This window comes from Chanodichthys erythropterus, chromosome 4, assembly GCF_024489055.1.
Source record: "Chanodichthys erythropterus isolate Z2021 chromosome 4, ASM2448905v1, whole genome shotgun sequence".
Lineage (NCBI taxonomy): Eukaryota > Metazoa > Chordata > Actinopteri > Cypriniformes > Xenocyprididae > Chanodichthys > Chanodichthys erythropterus.
The window spans coordinates 5,650,739-5,673,735 of NC_090224.1; the positions used below are offsets into that span (position 1 = coordinate 5,650,739).

The following is a 22,997-nucleotide window of genomic DNA, read 5'->3' on the forward strand; positions in this document are numbered from 1 at the left end:
CTTTGGTCCATCAGTGCTTGAGTCACTGATCACTATTAGCTATGGCATGAAATATCTGATATTCCCATTGTCAAATACATGCAAGTGGAAGTGTATTGTTGTTTAAACACCTTTATAACGATCGCGTTAGTTTAGCTGTATGCGCAATATAATTTTATGATAAAATTTTGAAATGTAGGCTTAAATAAAACACATTTTAATTCAGATTCTGTATTTATATATATATATATATATCGCCCCCCTGCTCCAACGTCTATGCCTAGAACATCTTTTCAAAAGATGTAATATCTAAGGTGTCCCCTGAATGTGTAATATCTAAGGTGTCCCTCAAAATACCCCACAGATTTTTCTTTAACTGCCTATTTTGGGGCATCATTAACTATGCACCGATATATAGGTTGCGGCCCCTTTTATTCTCGTGCTCCCCTGCCCCTGGAGCTCGCGCTTGCCTTGAACAGCATAAACACAGCTAATATAAACCTCAAAATGGATCTTTACAAAGTGTTCGTCATGCAGCATGTCTAATCGCGCAAGTACAGTATTTATTTGGATGTTTACATTTGATTCTGAATGAGTTTGATAGTGCTCCGTGGCTAAAGCTAACATTACACACTCTTGGAGAGATTTATAAAGAATGAAGTTGTGTTTATGAATTACACAGACTGCAAGTGTTTAATAATGAAAATAGCGACGGCTCGTCTCCGTGAATACAGTAAGAAACAATGGTAACTTTAACCTCATTTAACAGTACATTAGCAACATGCTAACGAAACATTTAGAAAGACAATTTACAAATATCACTAAAAATATCATGATATCATGGATAATGTCAGTTATTATTGCTCCATCTGCCATTTTTCGTGATTATTCTTGCTTGCTTACCTAGTCTGATGATTCAGCTGTGCACATCCAGACGTCCTGCCCTTGTCTAATGCTTGAACATGAGCTGGCATATGCAAATATTGGGGGCGTACATATTAATGATCCCGACTGTTACGTAACAGTCAGTGTTATGTTGAGATTCGCCTGTTCTTCGGAGGTCTTTTAAACAAATTTATATAAGAAGGAGGAAACAATGGAGTTTGAGACTCACTTTATGTCATTTCCATGTACTGAACTCTTTTTATTTAACTATGCTAATATAAATTCAATTTTTTAATTCTAGGGCACCTTTAATATTATTGAAATGTGCAAGTAAGGGCTCACTATATAGTTTACAGCATTAGCAGAGATAATTTTTTTTATCCTTAAGAAACTTTTAATTATTACTGAACTCATTTAAAGACGGAGACGCAATTTGTTCAGTAAAATACTACTTTAAAAAAAAAAAAAATGTGAACAAAATGGCTTCTTTAAGCAAAAATCAGTATTTAGTGTAACCTCCTAGACTTCTTCCATTTTCTCAAAGAAGAAAATCTGTGAAACTTCTCATCATATTTTGAGAGTTTCTTGGCCTCAGTCCTTTACTGTTCCATTTAGGTTTAAGAAAGCCAGGTCCTGCTATTGCTCAAATGTAAGGGGAGGTAACTAAATACTTGCCACTTTAGCCTACAGAAGTCATTTTTTAATACTGCATACAAATTCCCTGTATTTTCTGGTTATATTCTAATAAAGAGACAATAATTATATGTGGTCATTATGCCATAGCTAAAAAAACATCTAATGGTGGCCTAATATATTTACAGTTCATATATACATATGTATATATGTACAAGTGTCACTTATGGTCTAACATATAAATATTTACAAGTGTAATATATAAATTTCATATTTTATATGCACCAGTATATTTCTTTTTTTTTAATAGCTGGCAAATTCAGAAATTAAGCTAGGTTGCTGAGTCTGTTTTTCAGACATTAATTGCATTAATTGTTTGAAGTGTAATAATGTCTTTAAACATGCTAAATGAGATACAGTATAAAATGAGTTAAAATTATCATTTCTTTGTTCTCCAAAGGAGTATTGAATATTGAGCCTTACTGATGGGACTGTGGGGTACAAGAAAACCTTTAATTATCTAGAGTGCTTCCTCATTTGTGTCAATACAGACAATATCACCATTATGCATGTAGTGTGAATGTGTGTTTGTGTATGTGTATGTGCAAGCCAAGAGTTGGTGTTACATCTGCAAACAGAGTCTGAGCCTTCAAGCCATGGAACCTGATATACAAGCTCTCCTTTAAACACACACAAACACAGTAACATGCTTGGCGTCATCAAACTACGCCTTTGTTTTGAATAGGCTTCTAGCGACCACTAGCGGAAAAAATATCACAAATTGTACCTTTAAAATGAAAATTACCCCAAGCTTTATTCACTCTCAAGCCATCCTAAGTGTATATGACTTTCTTCTTTCTGATGAACACAAACAGAGTTATTAATAAATATCCTGAAGCATCCAAGCTTTATAATGGCAGTGAACGGGACCAATGAGTATGAAGCTGAAGAAAGAATATCCATCCATCATAAACGTACACCACACAGCTCCGGGGGTTAATAAAAGCCTTCTAAAGTGAAGTAATGCATCTGTGTAAGAAAAATATCCATATTTAACAAGTTATTACCTTAACAACCTTAACTTTTGTCAAGTCCAGATGTGTAAACCTCAAGACATAATTCATTGCCTTTCATGATGTTACACAATGGGTGTGATTTAGCGCACAAAAAGTATTCTTGTCGCTATAATATTAAGGTTGAACCACTAAATATGTTAGCTTTCTGGGCATTGAAAAAGGGAGTGTTCTTGCTGGTGATGCAGACCTCACTGAGCCATCGGATTTGATCAAATATCTTCATTTGTGTTCCGAAGATGAACCAAGGACTTACGGTGTGGAACGACATGAGGGTGAGTAATTAATGATTTTAATTGATTTTCATAGCCCTAAAACTCAATCTGAAGTCCCAATATAAACAGACGCTGAAGCTGCGGCTGAAATTGGCGATTTGTTCAAACATTTATAGTTTCTATATGATGAATGGCACATACTGCACTATATAGAGAATAGGGAACGATTCAGACAGTGTAAATCCATTGACGCAAAGAAAGGGGAGAGAGAAAAAAAGAAAAAAAAGTTAAGCTTATTATCTTTGGTCTGTTTTGACCAAAGAGGATCACAAGTATCACCCCAAAGTGAGGAATATCAGAGGATCAAACTTTTTACATTCTTAAAAAACTTTTACTCAAACATGGATATTTAGTCTTTATAAACATATTTTGATTCTGTAGGGCACAGTTGTCTTGGGCAGTTTGACATCAGTGCTGTTTGATGAGGCCTCACTCTTTTAACCCGGGTCACTTCCTGGATGCAGAGGGCATTTTCAGGAGAAGAGATGCCTTCTTACCTCTCGAGTACAGGACAAAAATATGTCTTACTAATCTAAATTTAAATAACGATTTTGTATTGTTGTGCTGCAAAAAGCAAAAAGCAAAGCTTAATATTTCTTTCTCATAAAAAGGAATCCATTAAGAGTAACTGTAAAATGAACAAACTTTCTAAATGTGATTCAAACAGAATATAGGTGTGTGTTTTTTTCATTCACAGGAGAAAGATTGTTTTTGTTTGATTTTCAGGAAAGAGAGTGTGTCTCGGGGAGCAGCTGGCACAGATGGAGCTGTTCTTGTTTTTCTCCTCTCTGATGCAGCGCTTCACTTTCTCTTCACCAGCAAATACAAATGATGTGCAGTGCCACGTTAACACACTAGCACACACAAATATGTGATTATGGATTGTGTGTGTTTCTGAGAAATGTAGAGAGATAATGTATCCTTTTATTTTTGGAAAATTGTGGGAATGGTCATTGAGGGTAATTCATTGTGGTAAATGGGTGGATTGGAATGGGGGCAGTGTATACAATTTTTGCAATAAAATGTATTGATATGATATCCGAGTATGAAATAATGAGCAGGATTCCTCTGAAATGTTCAGGATTTCCACACTTATTTGACCAATGACATTTCCTGACCTTCTCAGTCATTTGTAATTACTGGATAAGGACTTTTAAAAATAATTTCATTTCAGACATAACCCTTAAAAATGCACAAGCTCTGTCATTTTTTTTTTTTTTTTTTGTCTTTGTTCAAGACAAAAACTCAAACTAACGTTTTTGATTAAAAAAGTTGTATCCTTCATACCTTGTCTTGTGATGCTATAAAAATATGAATACTTATAACAGTAAATAAAATGGTAGGTTATAATTTCATTGCTGATATTGTTTAAACAACCAACAAATGGAAGAAAACTAAATAAGGAGAGGAAAGGTGAAAGCTCCAGTGAACATTCTGCATATATGTATTAAATAAAATGGTACATTATTATTTTATTGCTGATATCTGAAGAGGAAAGGTGAAAGCTCCAGATAAACATTCTGCATATTACGTAATAGCCTTTTAAAGCATCAAGTGAATTTGTGCCAAGAAAGGCAGTCCAAGGACATCAAATTAATCCAATGAGTAAACATCATAAAAAAATCTAGGGTTATTTATTCGCTGTACCTTAATCCAAACACTGAACCTGCCTAACAGTCCAAAAAAAGCAGCACCATGGACCTGTTGCGTCTTTACGAGTGGATCGATATCAAGGCTGTTTTTATATTTTTTTGTGTGTTTTTACTGTTGAGTGATTATATCAGGCATAAAGTGCCGAAAAACTTTCCTCCTGGACCATGGGCTTTACCGATCATTGGACACCTTCACCGCATCGATTATACGAAGATTCATCTTCAGATGGCAAAGGTAAGCTAAATGCAACCTTATTGTATTTTTGTTTGGTTATCTGTGACGGTATATATAGCCTAATTCAAAATTTTAAATCAAAAGTGTGCTGAATTTCAGCAGTAGCCTATTTATTTCTATATGGTATATTTTCAAATCATATTTTGAAGTTTGCAGAAAAATATGGAGACATTTTACACATTCGAATTCTTGGACCAAGAATTGTTATTTTGAGCGGATACAAAAGAGTGAAGGAGGTCTATACACAACAGGGTGATAACCTCGCTGATCGTCCGGTGTTACCAATGATTAATGACATTTCCGAAGACAAAGGTCAGTCTTGTAAATATATTTTTAAAAAATAATTAAGTTATGATTTGCTGTAACTTCTCCTGTCTACACCAGACGCGAGCAGCGCGACGAGACAGAAGAGACTAGCAAAGGAGACGAACGCGAAAGAGTAGAGGCATAATGAGGAGTTTTGCGGGAGCATTCAGACCAACTGCAACATAAGCAATTAAAGACATTTGAGATGATTTTAGTCAAAATAGTACTTGAAAAACAAAAGAAATTCAAAATTAATCAATTTCAACCAAATATGGCATAATTTGCTACGCTTGTTCTCAGTATGACTCAAAGAATCGAGACCAGTGTCATTAAAGGGTTAGTTCACCCAAAAATGAAAATTCTGTCATTTATACTTACCCTCATCCCGTTCCACACCCGTAAGACCTTCGTTAATCTTCGGAACACAAATTAAGATATTTTATTTGAAATCCGATGGCTCCGTGAGGCCTCCATAGGGAGCAATGACATTTCCTCTCTCAAGATCCATAAAGGTACTAAAAACATATTTAAATCGGTTCATGTGAGTACAGTGGTTCTATATAAATATTATAAAGCGACGAGAATAAGCAGGTAAACTCATCTACACACCTCATTGTGTTTAAAATCATGCTCTTGCAAACTATAATAACTCAAACTTTCAGGTAAAATGTTTTTAAACAGACTGAAAGAGTCGTTGGAAGTCATGCAACAGTGGTGTAGTTCGTTTATAGCCTACGTTTAGCTTTTGACTTCTGCAGATTGTATTTATGCTTCAAAATTGTTTTTTTGAAGTTGTTTTAATTTGTGAAGATTATCACAATAAGCAAAACGTGTCTAAATCATAAGCATTTGTTAGTCACAGACCTTATTTTCTGCAATAATCCAAAAGCCAGTGGAAAAACCCTATTTCAGTTCTATACGATTCTAACTTCCAGGTTGCCCTAAAAAAAATGCAATCACTGCAGCACTCTATTTGCACACAGCTCTAATAGACCTTTTTCACAAGAATCGGAAATCACGTGACGCAGGGTAAAGTTAGTTCCGCTATGCGTCTACGGCTATTACATTGATATGCTCTTTTCTCAAATATCGCTTCTTACCTTTTCTGTTTTGTCTGTTTTCCAAATAGCTTTTGTATAATCTACAAATAAATTATTTTCTACTTGTTTGTAGCTTATACAGCCACTCAGACCGTTGATCGAATTTACCGGAAGATGGATTTATATCACCAGCTGTCATACAGCAAAGGCTATGCAGCTACGCATTCAGCAATTTCCCAGATCGTATTACGTACTACGAACATTTATATAATTTATTAATTAAAAAAAATAACTCCCAATATATACTTTAATGTGGGATATAAAGTCGTGAGATACATAATAATGTCGTGAGTTTAATAGCTACGTTTTAAAAAATATATAGCATGTCTCATATGGCATCACATCCCACATTCAAGCATGTTATAATTAATACTGATCGATTAAAATGATTAAACTAAGACTGTAAAAAAGGCCCCAAAGTTATGTTAGTGTTGCTATTATTTAGTACAGTTGACCATAACGTGCTTTATGTTTCACTTTTACTCCCGTTTATTCAGTGCTTGTAATAGGGTAGCAAAGGCGCGCTCTGGTTTGTATATTATATCTGACGTCGCACAGTAGTATGCAGTACGATAGAGATGGTCAGTCGGTTGTCACGCAGTTAGTATTCAGTATGATAGAGATCATCGGTCGGTAAAATTATAATTGTGAGTGACACTTTCCTCAGCGTGTGCGTGAATGAGAAAAGTAAGTAAATCTGCTGCATTACTCGTGATATTGTATTTCTTTGACAGCTGTTATTTCTGATATTCGATATGGATGAGAGTTAGGAGTTTAAGGGTCGTTACACGACCGTTGTGTTAAATATATCCACGTTCGTACGTTACTTTCTAGCTTCGGTCCACCTGACTCAGCACGTCGGGTTAAATGGGTCACATCGTGTTCAGACATGTTTATACTTTATTCAATACTTGTTGTTATGAATGTTAAGTACTCTGTGGCTGAGTAAAATATGAAGTGGTGTTAAATATCATTATCTGGACCGCTATTGATGCTTTAAAGTATATAGATGACAGTAAGTTCTATCTACGTTATTGATCACTTAATGCATGGTAGAAAATCTGAGAAGTGTTTGAATCCTTTCTCTCTGCTTACATTTTAGGGTTTAAGAGATATAGTCATATTCTGACTACTGTTTATTTTATGTTTGTAATGTGTATTAGTGCTTAAGGAGGAATGAGTGTATGCATATGTTTCCTTTATTCATTTGTATTTGTTCTCTCTTTATAGAAACCACACTCGAAATTACACTCACCTTTAAAACTCACTCCTACAAGAAAGAGGAGGAATAAACAGAATAATAAGAATTATCTCTCCGCTCTTCATTTCATACTCTGGAATATTTGGCCTTAAGTGGTGTTCTGGCCGACACACCTGAGTGAACCTGGTGATAAACCCAGAATTAGCACCTAGACTGAGCGTCTACCCATTATCTTCACTTCATTGATGGTCCTTCGAGCCGGATTACTGGGTTTACGTCAGAGATGGAATTACATCCAGAGTATGATGTTTGTGGTGCACGTCCCAAACGGCACATTCGCCCACCTGTGCGCTATGCAGATTATGAGGTTGATTATAGGGGCTACATCGGTGAGAGGTACCGAGAGGAATTAGAGAGTACTCACCAGGAGGGAAATGCCAGGATGACACCCCTCACCTCCCCTTATGACTCTTCCCTTCGCCTGCAGAGGCGGGATGCTATTCTTCAGGAGATGGACCTGGGCTATAGGGCGGAGAACCAACAGCCCAGCCAGAAGAATCAGCTAGCCCCCCAGTGGTTTCCAGAGAGAGAGTTTAGGGAACAACTACGAGATTACTCTATTCCCCTGCCTTCAGTGCTGCACCCCATACATCCACAGGAGGAGAGCCGAGTTGAGTTAGATGACATTCGTCATGAAAGACACCTTCTGCAGCAGACACAGCGGGACATGGCATCAGACTTAGACGAGCTTAGAGCATTGCGAGCAGACATGAAACAGTTAGTAGATGCTGTTCGCAACATGCAGAGTCCAACCTCTATTCATACCAGAAAGCCAGAGTTAACGGTGACGTCGCCACGGCCACCTGTTGAACGCGAACCTAAAGCTGAGGAAGAGGATGATTGGCCTGCACCACCACCATGGCCAGACCCAGAATTGGACGAGCCTCTCCCTAGTGACCCACCTATAGCACACTCGCTTATCAGTAGCATAGATGAGGTTCCAAGAATTAAGGAAGAAGCACCACCAGCCACAGCTCCTAACATGTTTGTGGGCCAGCCACAAGTTACTCACTCAGCACGTGAGGCCCTTCCTACCGCCAGGCCATGGGAGGACACTGCCCGTCATCCACCTCCCTGGTTCAAGCCCGTTCAGTTTCTGCCGCAGCCACACAGATTACCTTCAGCTGAGCCCAAGTACCCTACTGCTTATGGTGGTCAACGGAGTGAGCTTGGCTTCAACCTAACGCCCCAACAGCGACATCCAGGCATGGCATGGACACAGCCCCCGCCTTTTAGCTCACCTCAGGATCGTAACTACAGCATCCCAGAGCCAAGTTACCGTGGGCCACGCCCAACAATCCGCAACTTCTCAAGTCGGGACCCAAGTGAGTTCGCGCGGCTCAAGATCTCATTGGAGAACCTCCTACCACATGATGCATCTGAGCTGTTTAAATATCAAGTGTTGGTCGATCACCTGCAACTAGAAGAAGCCAGGTTAATAGCAGATGCTTACCTTAACTCCCCAACACCCTTCTCAGACACAATGGTTGCCCTCAATGACAAGTTCGGCCGGCCACATCAGATAGCGCTGAGGCGTATTGCTGCTGTGATGGACTCACCAGACATAAAGCGGGGAGACTTTGCCGCATTTGAGAAGTTTGCACTCCAGATACAATCACTGGTGGGGATGCTGAAGACACTAGGCCACGAGGGTGAAGTGGAACTACAATGTGGGTCACATGTTGCTCGTCTGTTGAGCAAGCTGCCGCCTGAGCAGAGAGCAGAGTTTCGCCGCTGCATGTACCATCAGGGCACACAAACCCACACCTTATCTAATCTTTCAGATTGGTTGAAATACGAGTCTTGGTGCCAGGACTCCGAAGAACAGTTGGCTGTGAGAGGAGCTCGGGAGAAGCCGGTGGCCAGATATGAGGGTAGGAAGGGTAAGCAACCTACTACTGTCCTCCATGGTGTGAAGGACACTGCTAAGAAATCTGAGGCTCCAGTTCCAAGCAGCTCCTTCAAAAGGAACAAGAGCAAGCCATATTGTCCATTCTGCAATAATGAGGAACACTACCTTAGCCAGTGCACAGAGGTATCCAGGCTAACAAAGGATCAGCTGACCGAATGGATAAAAAGTAACAGGAGGTGTTGGCGATGTGCACGGCCACACCAGGCGGCCCAGTGCAACTTAAAGAAGACATGCAGCCTCTGCCAAGGGAAACATCTCCAGGTTCTGCATGAGGTGAATATGAGGTCATCCAAGGAGGCAGCGTCAACACCGGCAGCGGAAACCCAAGGCACAAGGGGGACAACAGAGGTTCTGTATTTAGACAGACCCACTGAAGGCAGTCGGGTCCTTCTGAAAGTTGTCAAAGTCCGCCTTCACCATGGTGACCAATCAATCAACACCTATGCCATACTTGATGACGGTTCAGAGAGAACTATGCTGTTGTCAGATGCTGCAGAGAAGCTAGGTGTGCAGGGGATTCAAGAGGACCTACCACTACGTACAATTAGAGAGGAAGTGCAGACACTTCGTGGTGCATCAGTGTCGTTCTTTATTTCTTCGCCATTAACGCCAAAGACCAAGTTTAAGATTACAGGTGCATTCACTAGTGATCGTATTGGACTAGCTGCCCATACTTACCCCATGAAGCAACTCCGGAACACCTACAAGCACCTCACTGACCTTCCCATACGGACTCTTATAAATGTCAAACCCCTGCTTCTCATTGGGAGTGACCATCCCCATCTCGTCACTCCCATTGAACCTGTCAGATTGGGACCTCCAGGTGGGCCTGCTGCCATCCGCACAAGGCTGGGCTGGACTCTGCAGGGCCCATCGAGTGTAGTCCATCACCACGCCCAATCACAGCAGTGTCTATTTACAACAGTAACACCCCAGGCGAGCGAGCTTATGAAACATGTTGAGAGATTATGGCAGGTCGACATTGTTCCATTCAGAAGCGAGAAACTAGTTACTCGTTCAAGGCAGGACCAAGAGGCCATCAGCATCCTGGAGACCAAAACCATCAGGGTAGAGGTTGATGGCATTCTCCGTTACGCAACCCCACTGCTCCGCCGGAAAGACATGCCGCTCTTTCAGGCTACCAAAGAAGCCGTCATGCCCTGTTTACGAAGTGTAGAGAGGCGACTTGCCAGAGATCCTGCACGAGCAGAAGCCTACAGAGTGGAGATGGAGAAATTAATAAAGGCAGGCTCTGTCATCAAGTGTGGACCGAAAGTTTCAGACAAGGAAGGTTGTGAGGAATGGTATATCCCTCACCATATGGTGAGCCATAATGGCAAGAATAGGCTGGTATTCAACTGCTCCTATCAGTATCGAGGGCAGAACCTCAACGACCATCTACTGCCTGGGCCGACCTTAGGAGCATCACTACTGGGAGTTCTGCTAAGATTCCGAGAGCATGCAGTTGCAGTTAGCGGAGACATTAGAGGCATGTTCCACCAAGTTCGCCTCCTCCCAGAGGATCGTGCTCTGCTCAGATTTCTTTGGCGCGACATCAGTCAAGAAGGACCTCCTGCAGTGTACGAGTGGCAGGTGCTACCGTTTGGTACAACATGTAGCCCCTGCTGTGCCACATTCGCCTTACAGCGCCATGTCTCTGATAACAGCCAGCCAGATGAAGATGTGAGGATATCAGTTCAGAAATGTTTTTATGTAGATAACTGCCTCCAGAGTGTTCCCACAATTGCTGAAGCGAGGCATTTAGTCGACAAACTACGAGCCATTCTTGCGTCTGCAGGCTTCGATCTACGTCAGTGGGCCAGCAATGAACCAGGTGTAATAAGTCACCTACCAGAAGAGAGCTGCTCTGCTAGTGTTGAGTTGTGGCTGGCTCAGAACAAGATCGATACCCCAGAATCTACTCTAGGGCTAAGCTGGCTCTTCCACACTGATGTTCTTGGTTACAAGCATCGTCATGTGGAGTACGGTGTCCCCACGATGCGTAATATCTACAAGGTGCTGGCGAGTCAGTACGATCCATTGGGCTTCATCCTACCCTACACCACCAGGGCTAAGATAATCGTCCGACACCTTTGGGACAAACACAGGGGATGGGATGATCCACTACTACCGCAGGAGCTTCTGCAGCAATGGAAAGACTGGGAAGAAGAACTACAAGTCTTACCTCAAGTCACCCTGCCCCGCCCATACTTGTCAAAGTCTGTGGACATCTCCGGTCTTCAGAGAGAGGTGCATGTATTTTGTGACGCCTCAGAAGAGGCGTATGGTTCAGTGGCGTACCTCCGGACCACTGACCGACATGGTGAAGTGTATCTGTCATTCCTGATGGCCCGTTCCAGAGTCGCTCCTAAGCGATTTCACTCTATGCCCCGATTAGAACTCTGTGCTGCCCTTACTGGTGCACAGCTCTCTCAGGTGCTGAAGAGGGAGCTTACCATCCACATTGATCAGACAACCCTTTGGTCAGATTCCACAACGGTGCTGACATGGCTGAGGTCAGAATCCTGCCGGTTCAAGGTCTTTGTGGGCACCCGCGTGGCAGAGATACAGGAGCTGACTGACGGGCATGCCTGGAGATATGTTGATACCGCAAGAAACCCTGCGGATGACGTAACACGTGGAAAGAAGCTGCGAGAGCTTATTCAGCCAAATAGATGGAGCCTGGGACCAGCCTTCCTCCTGAACAGTCCAGTCTCATGGCCAGAGGACCCCACTGTTGACCAAACAGAAGATACCTCAGAGCTACGCAAGCCTATCTTCTGTGGGGTCGCCGCCGTTGCATCAAGCCAGGCAACTTCAGACCTGGGCCAATACGGCTCGTGGAAGGAGTTGTTGGAAGGGACAGTGCAGGAGCTGCATGGGGCAGCCAACTCTAATGATAAGCCCACAGCTGAAGACTACCGACAGGCTGAACAGTTAATACTTCAGAGGGCTCAGAGGGATAGTTTTCAGCAGGAGTACAGCCTCCTGAAAGCTGGTAAACCCGTCCCCAGCTACAGTCGACTTCGCACGCTGTCTCCAGAGCTGGATGGAAAGGGAGAGCTCATTCGTGTTGGAGGACGACTCCGTCGAGCAGAAGGCTTAGAACTGACCACTCTTCATCCAGTCATCTTGGACCCAGGTCATCGAGTAGCTACGCTCTTGATTCAAGACTTTGATAACCGCCTCCGCCACCCAGGACCAGAGCGGGTGTTCGCCGAGCTTCGACGCTCCTTCTGGATCCTGCGAGGGCGTGAGGCTATCCGGCGCTACCAGTATAGCTGCGCTGACTGTCGACGATGGAGGGCAAAACCTACAGTGCCGAAGATGGCAGACCTGCCATCAGCCCGTCTGCGCCTTTTCAAGCCTGCTTTCTATTCTACGGGGATGGACTGCTTTGGGCCATTTGAGATCAAAGTGGGCCGGCGCCGGGAGAAGAGATGGGGGATCATTTTCAAGTGCCTCACAACTAGGGCGGTGCACTTGGACCTCCTTACCGCTATTGATACGGATGCTTTTCTGATGTCCCTTCGTCGGTTTATTGCCCGTAGAGGAACACCTGCAGAGCTGTTCTCTGATCAGGGGACAAATTTCAAGGGAGGTGAGCGGGAACTCCGTGAAACTTTCGTTGAAATGTCTAAAGAACTACAACATCTCCTTGCACCACAGAAGATCTCCTTCCGCTTTAACCCCCCAGCAGCTCCCCATTTCGGAGGGGTGTGGGAGAGGGAGATACGCTCAGTTAAGAGCGCACTCTATGCCACAGTCGGTGCTCAGCCTGTTCCAGAAGAAGTGCTTCGGACCGTACTTACTGAGGTGGAAGGGATCCTTAACAGTAAACCCTTGGGTTATGTGTCTTCAGATGCCAGCGACCCAGATCCAGTGACTCCCAGTGTTCTTCTCATGGGGCGGCCTGATGGTTCGCTACCTCAGGTAGTCTACCCCGAAAGTGAGCTCATCTGTCGCCGGCGTTGGAAGCACTCCCAAATCTTGGCTGATCACTTCTGGGCCCGTTTCATCCGACTCTATGTGCCGAGTCTACAAGCTCGCCAGAAGTGGCAGGCTACACCAGCCGATATTGCAGGGGACTGTGTAGTGATGATCGCTGATCCGCATCTTCCGAGGGCCCTCTGGCCCATTGGAAAAGTAGTCAAGACTCATCCCAGCCCTGACGGGCACATCAGGTCCGCTGATGTAAAGGTGAAGGAGAGAATCTACACCCGGCCAGTTGCCAGGCTGGTTGTTCTCCCTGCACTTCCTTCTGGAGAAGATGGAGATGGTTTCTCTCCTGCCACTACACCCCAGCCATAGAACTTTGTTGCCTTTAGTGATGAGCAAATGTATTACATACATTTGGGGGCGGCTGTAAAAAAGGCCCCAAAGTTATGTTAGTGTTGCTATTATTTAGTACAGTTGACCATAACGTGCTTTATGTTTCACTTTTACTCCCGTTTATTCAGTGCTTGTAATAGGGTAGCAAAGGCGCGCTCTGGTTTGTATATTATATCTGACGTCGCACAGTAGTATGCAGTACGATAGAGATGGTCAGTCGGTTGTCACGCAGTTAGTATTCAGTATGATAGAGATCATCGGTCGGTAAAATTATAATTGTGAGTGACACTTTCCTCAGCGTGTGCGTGAATGAGAAAAGTAAGTAAATCTGCTGCATTACTCGTGATATTGTATTTCTTTGACAGCTGTTATTTCTGATATTCGATATGGATGAGAGTTAGGAGTTTAAGGGTCGTTACACGACCGTTGTGTTAAATATATCCACGTTCGTACGTTACTTTCTAGCTTCGGTCCACCTGACTCAGCACGTCGGGTTAAATGGGTCACATCGTGTTCAGACATGTTTATACTTTATTCAATACTTGTTGTTATGAATGTTAAGTACTCTGTGGCTGAGTAAAATATGAAGTGGTGTTAAATATCATTATCTGGACCGCTATTGATGCTTTAAAGTATATAGATGACAGTAAGTTCTATCTACGTTATTGATCACTTAATGCATGGTAGAAAATCTGAGAAGTGTTTGAATCCTTTCTCTCTGCTTACATTTTAGGGTTTAAGAGATATAGTCATATTCTGACTACTGTTTATTTTATGTTTGTAATGTGTATTAGTGCTTAAGGAGGAATGAGTGTATGCATATGTTTCCTTTATTCATTTGTATTTGTTCTCTCTTTATAGAAACCACACTCGAAATTACACTCACCTTTAAAACTCACTCCTACAAGAAAGAGGAGGAATAAACAGAATAATAAGAATTATCTCTCCGCTCTTCATTTCATACTCTGGAATATTTGGCCTTAAGTGGTGTTCTGGCCGACACACCTGAGTGAACCTGGTGATAAACCCAGAATTAGCACCTAGACTGAGCGTCTACCCATTATCTTCACTTCAAAGACATAATTTCCAAAACCACACTGTACACAACTATCAGTCTTTGCATGTTGCAATAGCACAACAATGCTGCGCATAAAACACACTTTAAGATGATGATGACAGGAAAATGAGTGAGAGATGACTGAAGTGTTTATATCCAGAAATATCATGGTGCGAGCAGTCCTGCTTCACGAATCAGAGGATCAGGCTTGTGTGATAAGGGATCTACCAGTCGATCATTTCCCCAGCACGTCGCTAAAAACACTCGATACATCTCATTATGTGCATACTATCCACCCTAAATAGTACTGAATATTAATAATGTCACATAGTATGCACGTTTAGACACAGACACTGTCTTTACAGCACATGGAGCGCGATAATGCACAGCCGCGCCAAACATAAACGAAGAATATAACCAGTTTAACCGCCATCACTTCAAATTATTTATTAAATTTAGCTCTTAATGCGAGCTCTGTAGTCTCACCAATAATTCACCAAGGCCGTTCAAACATTTTCAAGACATTTAATTCGTAAAACGACTTTGATTCCCGAACTGGTTCTGATCGAGGCTATCTATCACTGTAACCGGAAAATCTTTTACACTGCGTGGCTCATTCCGGAAGCCAAAAACCCGGAAGTGTGAAAAAGGTCTATAGTCTTTGTCAAAATCTCCAATGAATCAGAGGAAAAAATAATTTTGTTTCTAGCCCTTACAGTACAAGATTGTTAGCATAAACATGAGTGAAATTTTGAGCTGTTGGTGGTGCTAGAGGGTTTGAAACTCCAAATTTGCTGCGAGTCTTCTGTCTGCCAAATTTCATAACTTTTCCGCAAGTGTCATAGATTCGAGCAGACGAAGAAGAAACACACGTCTTTGCTTGGCTCCTAATCAGTGATGCCCCAACAGTAAACTGATGCCCTGTACTATTTTTGATGTACTCAAAGCCCTCACACTACTTCAGATATGAATCAGACACGAATGGAATTGTCGCATTCAGTGTAGACAGCATGAAGCTGCTGCGGCATGATGTAACAACAGTCGCGTCTGGTGTAGACACAGTGTTAGATTGAGGTAACACTGGAGAAGAACAACATTTTCAGTTTCTCTCCAAATATTATGTCTGTGTAAAATTGCTATAAGTATTGTGAAATGGGAAAGTATTAAATGTGTTGCAAACAGGTTTAGTTGCTGCCAGGGGATATAAATGGAAGCATCAGAGGAGATTTGCACTCTCAACTCTTCGAAACTTCGGATTGGGAAAGAAAAGCCTGGAGCCATCTGTCCATCTTGAATGTCGCTTTCTGAATGAGGCCTTTTCAAATGAGAATGGTGTGTATTGAAGTTTGTGGAATGAAAAGAACTGAAACTAACCTTGTTATTCTAAAAACATTTAGAATTGGATGCATAGTGTGGTTACTTCACAGTTATGATAATATTTTCAGGTCAACCCTTTGACCCTCAAATCCTGCTGAACAACGCTGTCTCAAATGTGATCTGTGTGCTTGTGTTTGGGAATCGATTTGAGTACAGTGACCATGACTTCCAGTCTATGTTGAAGAACATCAATGAAACTGTCTTTCTGGATGGAAGCTTCTGGGCTCAAGTAAACTTTTTCTTTTAACATGTTAATTTTGCCTTTATTAGTATCTTTCTTCATTGCTCAACTGAAGCATTTTGTAACCATTTAGCTTTACAACTCCTTCCCATGGCTCATGCGGCGACTGCCTGGTCCACACAAGAAAATGTCTGCTCAGTGGAAGAGAGTGATTGACTTTGTCAAAGAGAAGGTGAATGCACACAGAGTGAATTTTGATCCATCAAATCCAAGAGACTACATTGACTGCTTCCTTGCTGAGATGGAAAATGTAAGACCTTTTCTGAGGGGGAGTCAGTAAGTGTGCTGGCATGAAAATGCTCTAGTAATACTAATGTATGGCTATTGAATTGAAATGCCTCTCATTCATGTTGTTTAGCTTAAGGACGACACAGCTGCTGGGTTTGATGTGGAGAACTTGTGCATCTGTACTCTGGATCTGTTTGTAGCAGGAACTGAGACTACCTCCACCACTCTGTACTGGGGTCTTCTCTACATGATCAAATATCCTGAGATACAGGGTAAGAGCTTACTGTGAGAAATGACATATAAATGCACATAAAAAGTAATATACACACTCTCAATTTTGTTTTGGACTATCTCTACTGTGTATCTTCAGCCAAAGTTCAGGAGGAGATTGATCATGTTGTGGGAGGGTCACGGCAGCCATCTTTATCAGACAGGGACAACATGCCCTTCACCAATGCTGTCATTCATGAGATACAGAGGATTGGAAATATTGCCCCATTAAATTTCCCACGTGCTACTGTGGAAGATACTCAGATAGGAAAATACTTCATTCCAAAGGTACAGTAGGACGTGACTGATTGATTGATTGATTGATTGATTGACTAAAGTTGCTAAGTTACCACTGTTCCTTAATAAACAATTTGATTCTGTAGGGCACAGCTGTGATTGGCAGTTTGACATCAGTGCTGTTTGATGAGTCCGAGTGGGAGACGCCTCACTCTTTTAACCCGGGTCACTTCCTGGATGCTGAGGGCAAATTTAGGAGGAGAGATGCCTTTTTACCCTTTTCTTTAGGTACAGGAAAACTCCTTTCTAGAAAATCGACTGATATATTTTGACAATTTCCAGTGTTGTGATGATAGCCAAGCTTAATTTTCCATAGCCCTACAAAAAGTGTTCGACTTATTCTGACTTTGTACCTCAGAACTATTTCATGTTGTGACTTTACCTAACCAATATGACTTGGCACCAAACATGACAGTCAAAGTATAAACTTTCTCACAATACCATTTTATTTTATTTACTCATGCCAAAATGAAGAACCTGAGTACCAAGTACAACATGTTACTGGATCAACATCTTTGGTCATCCTGGAGCAACATTCCATTCATCCAATCAGATTTGAGGGACAAGTTTACATTTTAAGTCAGGTTTAGGTTTACAATCAGGGTTAGGTGCTTCTACATCAGTGTTATTCACTTCTCATTCCCCTCTAATTTTAGGGATAACTTAGGTTTATGGGTAGGGGTACTAAATTTTTGGACAGGAATGTTGTTCCAGGATCAACAAAATATGTTGACCCAGGAACACATCTAACTCGGCAAAATCAGGACGTGTGACAAAAACATAAGCCGCTTTTCCACCGAAATTACCTGAAACAATTTGTCCCAGGAACTTTTTCCCCCCAGACCTGTTGCTGTCTGCGTTTCCATCACGATCTAAGTACCATGAAGATTAAGTCCGGTGACGTAGGATTGCGCAAAACAAACTGTTGATTCAAATAGCAAACAACTCTTACTGCATGCACTACCGCAACAGACTTGGTGGTTGAAATAAAATGCTGCATGAACTTAGTCAACCAATGAAAATGCTGCGTGAACTATTCAAATTAACATGTTCAGCGCCCAAATCCCACCTCGAAATCTCTGGAAAGGCACTTTCTGAGGGGGAAATTTTTACCTGGGTATTCATTTAGACCCTGGTTCCTGCGGTCGAAACACACTGAGTACCACCCCAAAGTCCCTAGTTCCTCTGGAAAGTTCCTGTTGTGGAAACGCGGCTATACAGAGCCCCAAAGGGGAACATAGTAATGCGAAAAACATGAGATGCGAGGAAAAATTATATTTCAATGCTCACAAAACTTTTGCGTTCCCCCGAGAAACTTTGTAATTTGCAAAATGTTTGCATTCCCCCAAGAAACTTTTCTTCTTCTTTTTCTCATTTTCTGACAAAACCTTTGTGTTCACAAAACATCTGCGTTCTTTGACGAAAGTCAGAGCCGGCCCCTTATATAGGCAGTATAGGCAAGTGCTAAGGGCGCAATCTCGCTAGGGGGCGCCAAAGAGGTCGGATGTGTGGACAGGGGCGGATCTACCGGGGTGGCACGGGGTGTCACTAAGAAAAAGCTTTGCCACCCCAAAATTATCACAGAATAAAATATGTAAGTGTTTCAAGTACTGCTTTTCAGGAGTGGCCTTTCAATATGATGTCTAAAAAAATTGCGTAACACAAAGTAAGAAAACACGTCTTTCAATAAACTGTGCATGATGGTTGCACGCAGCGCGCCCAGTGTGCTTCATTAACAAATGACTCTTATGAACCGGTTCTTTGAGAGTCAAAACACAGCGCAGCCAAGTTCACCTGCGATTTTTTTCCCATATTTGTACGCGAATCGGAAAATTACTGCTTCCCGGCTAACTCAGAAGTCATGTGAGAAATGTAGTCCCATCCGAATATGTCAGATTAATTTTCGTAATTTTTTGGCAAGCTGATTCAGCGACCGCCCGCTCCACTTTCATCATGGATAAAGGTATTTTTGCCATCCGACGAACCAATAACATGAAATCAATACGGAGATCCCGATTACAGAAACTAATAGCAGAGTTGGGGTAAGAATCTAAACGTATTTTAGCTTTTCTCGATTGATAACACATTAGAAGTGATTCAGTTGGTCCAGTTTCCCAAACCATTCGTTCAGTTCTCAAAACAAAGACACATTTCTCAAAACGTTTAACAATGACAACACTAGTGTTTACTGGGCAGTGCAGTAGTCTGTGTATTTATGTTTTGTGTGTCATCTGATGCCAAAGTTTGATTTTGTCAGACAAGAATAAGTTTTTGACTAGAACATTTTATTTTGACCTGGATGTTTGAGGTTTGTGCAGGTTGGTGTATAGCTGTGAGAAAATGTTGAATTGTTTCATGAAAAACAATAGAGACTGAAAAGTTTGAAGGACAAATTTATGTTGGCTTGTCATAAACCGAACTTCAAGTCTTGTTTAAAAATGTAAAAACTTTGGTCAGTTAGTCCAGAATATAGATGTTCTGGGTGATTGCTAAAGTGTTGCTAGGTGGTTGCTAAGAGATTCTGGGTGGTTGCTATGCTCTTGCTATGCAATTGCTGATGTGTTGCTAGAGTATGTGGTTGATAGGGTGTTCTGGGTGAACACACACAGACATTCCCACCTAACAGAAACTCAAAAATAGTTTTGTTGCTCTTTAACGTGCACTAAAATGTGATTTATACCATTGAAGTAGCCTGTGTAGTATTAATAAAACTGCTCATCTCCTTTAGTGATACAAGCTCAGACTCATTTAGAAGTTTTTCATATAGTGTTTACTTGGTGCCATGATGGATATTGAAATTTTCTTATTTATTAATTTCATACAGTTTATAGATACTTTCTGGTAATGCAATGTTTGTGAACACAATTGTGTATGTAAGGCTATACATCTCCAAAAACTATACATGAGCGCTTGCTTTGGTGTTGCCACCCCTTTGCCACCCTATAAATAATTTTGTAGATTCGCCCCTTTGGATAAATCGCAATATAATGGGGCGCCAAAAAAAAATCTTGCCTAGGGCACCAAAGAGGCTAGGGCCGGCACTGACGAAAGTACTCCAGTCTTATTATTATTTAAATCAACAGTTTTGTTAGTGAAGTCAGTTTGTCGGGACAGAATTGCAATATAATTTCTCTCCCTCCTTATATCTTTCCGTTAGATCAAAATCTCAATAATAGGTAGAATATTTGTAACCCCAGTCATCAGTTAAGAAACAGGTGCCTCAACCCATGTGATGAATCAAATCTTAATATGTATTGCATTTCACAAAATATAATAACAAATAAGAAATGTATGTGCATAAATGTGTGTGTGTCTTCAACTTCTGGTTACGTGTGAGAGTGTCAGTGTGTCCAAGGACTACTACTTCTTGTTTTGTCTAGATACATGATTAAAGTCAAAAAGTGAAGCCCAAGAAATAAGAAATTATTTAACACTTTCTCATCACCATGTCCCCTTTATGGGTGGAAATGTGCTTCTTTGATAAATTAGCAGATTAAAATTTGAATATTATTGGAATACATACAGTTATATCCACATTTACTTGCAGAAGTGCAAGTCATAAGGTATTGTGGCTTTGTATCTAATTTCAGGAAAGCGAGTGTGTCCTGGGGAGCAGCTAGCACGGATGGAGCTGTTCCTGTTTTTCTCCTCTCTGCTGCAACGCTTCACTTTCTCTTCACCAGCAGGTGTGGAGCCCAAATTGGATTACAGATTGGGGACCACTCGGTGTCCCAAACCATATAAATTATGTGCAGTATCACGATAAAGGCCCTGATATAGGCTAATCACAGTGAAGTTATTTTTCATTCTTCACTTAGGGGTCTTAGAGGTCTTAGACAGGCAATACAAACAAATTTGTGATACTGTAAATACTATAAAAAACATTTTGGACAATAAAGTATTAAAACTTAAAATCCACTTTCCTGCAGTTTTTAGCTGCCTCCAACCCTGATACGGCTTTCTAGTAATCTTGAAGACCTTAATTAGCTTGCCTTGTTCAGATATGTTTGATTATTGTTGGAGACAATAATCCACAAAAGTGAATATTGAGGGCCAGAGTTGCCCTCCTGTGGTAAAATGTTTTGTAATTTGCTTTGGACAATAAACCGTTTTGAAAATATGGAATAATATAATGTAGACTATAATTTGAGCTAATGTATACATACGGAATGCTCTGTGGAAAATGTAGCTTTTATTGTCTTTACAGTTTTTTGTTTGTTTTCATTTTGGTAATACTTTCACAAGGTGTACATTATCAAAACTCTTTACAAAATTATCAAAACTCAATACAAAAATCCAAACTGATCACACTTGTTTTTATTAAATATTGCAATAATCTTGTGTTTGAAACAATGATCATGTGAACTGAAAATGTGTATAACTGTAATGAAAGCATGGGATCAGGTTTTGAAAGAATGACTAGCTGTGTTACAGCTAGTCATTCTTTCAAAACCTGATCCCATGCTTTCATTACAGTTATACACATTTTCAGTTCACATGATCATTGTTTCAAACACAAGATTATTGCAATATTTAATAAAAACATTTGGTTTAATCACTGAAACACAAAAGTATGACCTTACACTTACGTTACCGAACTTATGTAATTGAATCCATAATGATTGTAATAGTATCTATCCAGTGTGTTATCAAAAGGTATGATGAAGTATGACAAGTCCATGAGGTTTTGTGCTAGAACAGAGTTTGCTGGCAGAAAGTGTTTGTGCCATATGATTGAATATATACTGTAGTTGACCTTTATAAGAGTGAGTTAAAGTAATGTAGCATACAATGATACAATGTGATCTCTATGGTAATCTGTTTACACTACAGTATCACATACATACTGTAATGTAAAATGTAATGCAAACTGTCTTCCTTCTTCTGATGCATCTGTGAACAGTATGAAGTTATACAGTCATTGACTTTACTCTGTTGTACTCTATTTGTACTCCATTGTACTGTACTCTATAATCCTGCTCAATGTTTATATTCATAAATTGCAAATCTCCCTGTCTCACATACACACACACACACACACTTTGAACATAGTGGTTATCTATAATTTGCTTAAAATGTAAAAAGAATTCATTACATTTGATTATCCACATTTGAAATTGTAAACAAAGTAGAACCTATAGAAATCTATAGATGTAGGCCTACTTAATGATTTGATTAACCTTTAAAATCAGTTGGATTAAATACTAGACAAATGTATTAAACTGAATGAAAAACGATGCGCATCACAAGTTTGATAGTACATGGCAGTTACTGAGAATGAAATGTTTATATAGATAAAACACTTATTTTGTGTTGTGAAAGGGATACTTTGTGGTTTTGTGTATTGTACTAACACAATAAAAAAAAAATGCTTGAAAAATTGACTTGATAATCTGTTGTTGTCATGATCACCGTCTGTTCCTGTCAGTTTCCGGACTACATCTCCCATCATCCTCTCTGCCACTCACCTGCACACACTTAACACTAATCACTAATCACCACACCCAGCTGCAGCTCATTACCAGGACAATAAAAGACTCTTGCACACAAAACCTCACTGCTAGGTCTTGTTTTCCCAGTGTAACGTTTCCAAGCGTTTGTCCTGTTTATCCTGTCTGTTCCGGTTCCTGTTTCTGATCCCTGTCTGGTTCTCCTGTCCTGTGATTGATAGCTGCCTGCCTTTTAACCACTGCCTGTTCTCTGACTACGATCCTGCCTGTCTCTGATGTTCCTGTTTACCCCGTTTGACCATGCCTGTACGACCACGCTCAACATTTTAATAAAGCTTCACATGTGGATCTTACTCTGAGTCCCGCCTTCGTTACAGTTGTGATATTTGTCCTTTTGAAAATGTAAAACTTGCTTGTGAAAATTGCGCGCGACT

At 40.9% G+C, this 22,997-nt stretch overlaps 2 protein-coding genes across 2 annotated transcripts; both read left to right on the forward strand.

The window, feature by feature from the left end:
• The first annotated feature begins 4,503 nt into the window (after positions 1-4,503).
• Positions 4,504-21,422, forward strand: LOC137018936 (cytochrome P450 2J2-like). The gene is made up of 9 exons (XM_067383783.1): positions 4,504-4,732; positions 4,882-5,044; positions 15,883-16,032; positions 16,146-16,306; positions 16,392-16,568; positions 16,677-16,818; positions 16,917-17,104; positions 17,200-17,341; positions 20,704-21,422. Exons 1-9 carry the CDS (start codon positions 4,541-4,543, stop codon positions 20,877-20,879), a joined length of 1,491 nt encoding a protein of 496 aa, XP_067239884.1. The 5' UTR covers positions 4,504-4,540; the 3' UTR covers positions 20,880-21,422.
• On the forward strand, positions 6,560-15,964 carry LOC137018799 (uncharacterized). Its single transcript, XM_067383522.1, has 3 exons — positions 6,560-6,825; positions 7,369-13,961; positions 14,505-15,964. Exon 2 carries the CDS (start codon positions 7,623-7,625, stop codon positions 13,620-13,622), a length of 6,000 nt encoding a protein of 1,999 aa, XP_067239623.1. The 5' UTR covers positions 6,560-6,825; positions 7,369-7,622; the 3' UTR covers positions 13,623-13,961; positions 14,505-15,964.
• Positions 21,423-22,997: the final 1,575 nt, after the last annotated feature.

What these genes read in the sequence shown, in the direction of transcription:
- LOC137018936 (XM_067383783.1), top strand. Translation starts at nt 4,541, where the DNA reads ATGGACCTGTTGCGTCTTTACGAGTGGATCGATATCAAGGCTGTTTTT. An exon ending in GGCCTTTTCAAATGAGAATG is followed by an intron (nt 16,033 to 16,145) that starts GTGTGTATTGAA and finishes TAATATTTTCAG; the next exon opens with GTCAACCCTTTGACCCTCAA. An exon ending in CTTTTTACCCTTTTCTTTAG is followed by an intron (nt 17,342 to 20,703) that starts GTACAGGAAAAC and finishes ATCTAATTTCAG; the next exon opens with GAAAGCGAGTGTGTCCTGGG.
- LOC137018799 (XM_067383522.1), top strand. Translation starts at nt 7,623, where the DNA reads ATGGAATTACATCCAGAGTATGATGTTTGTGGTGCACGTCCCAAACGG.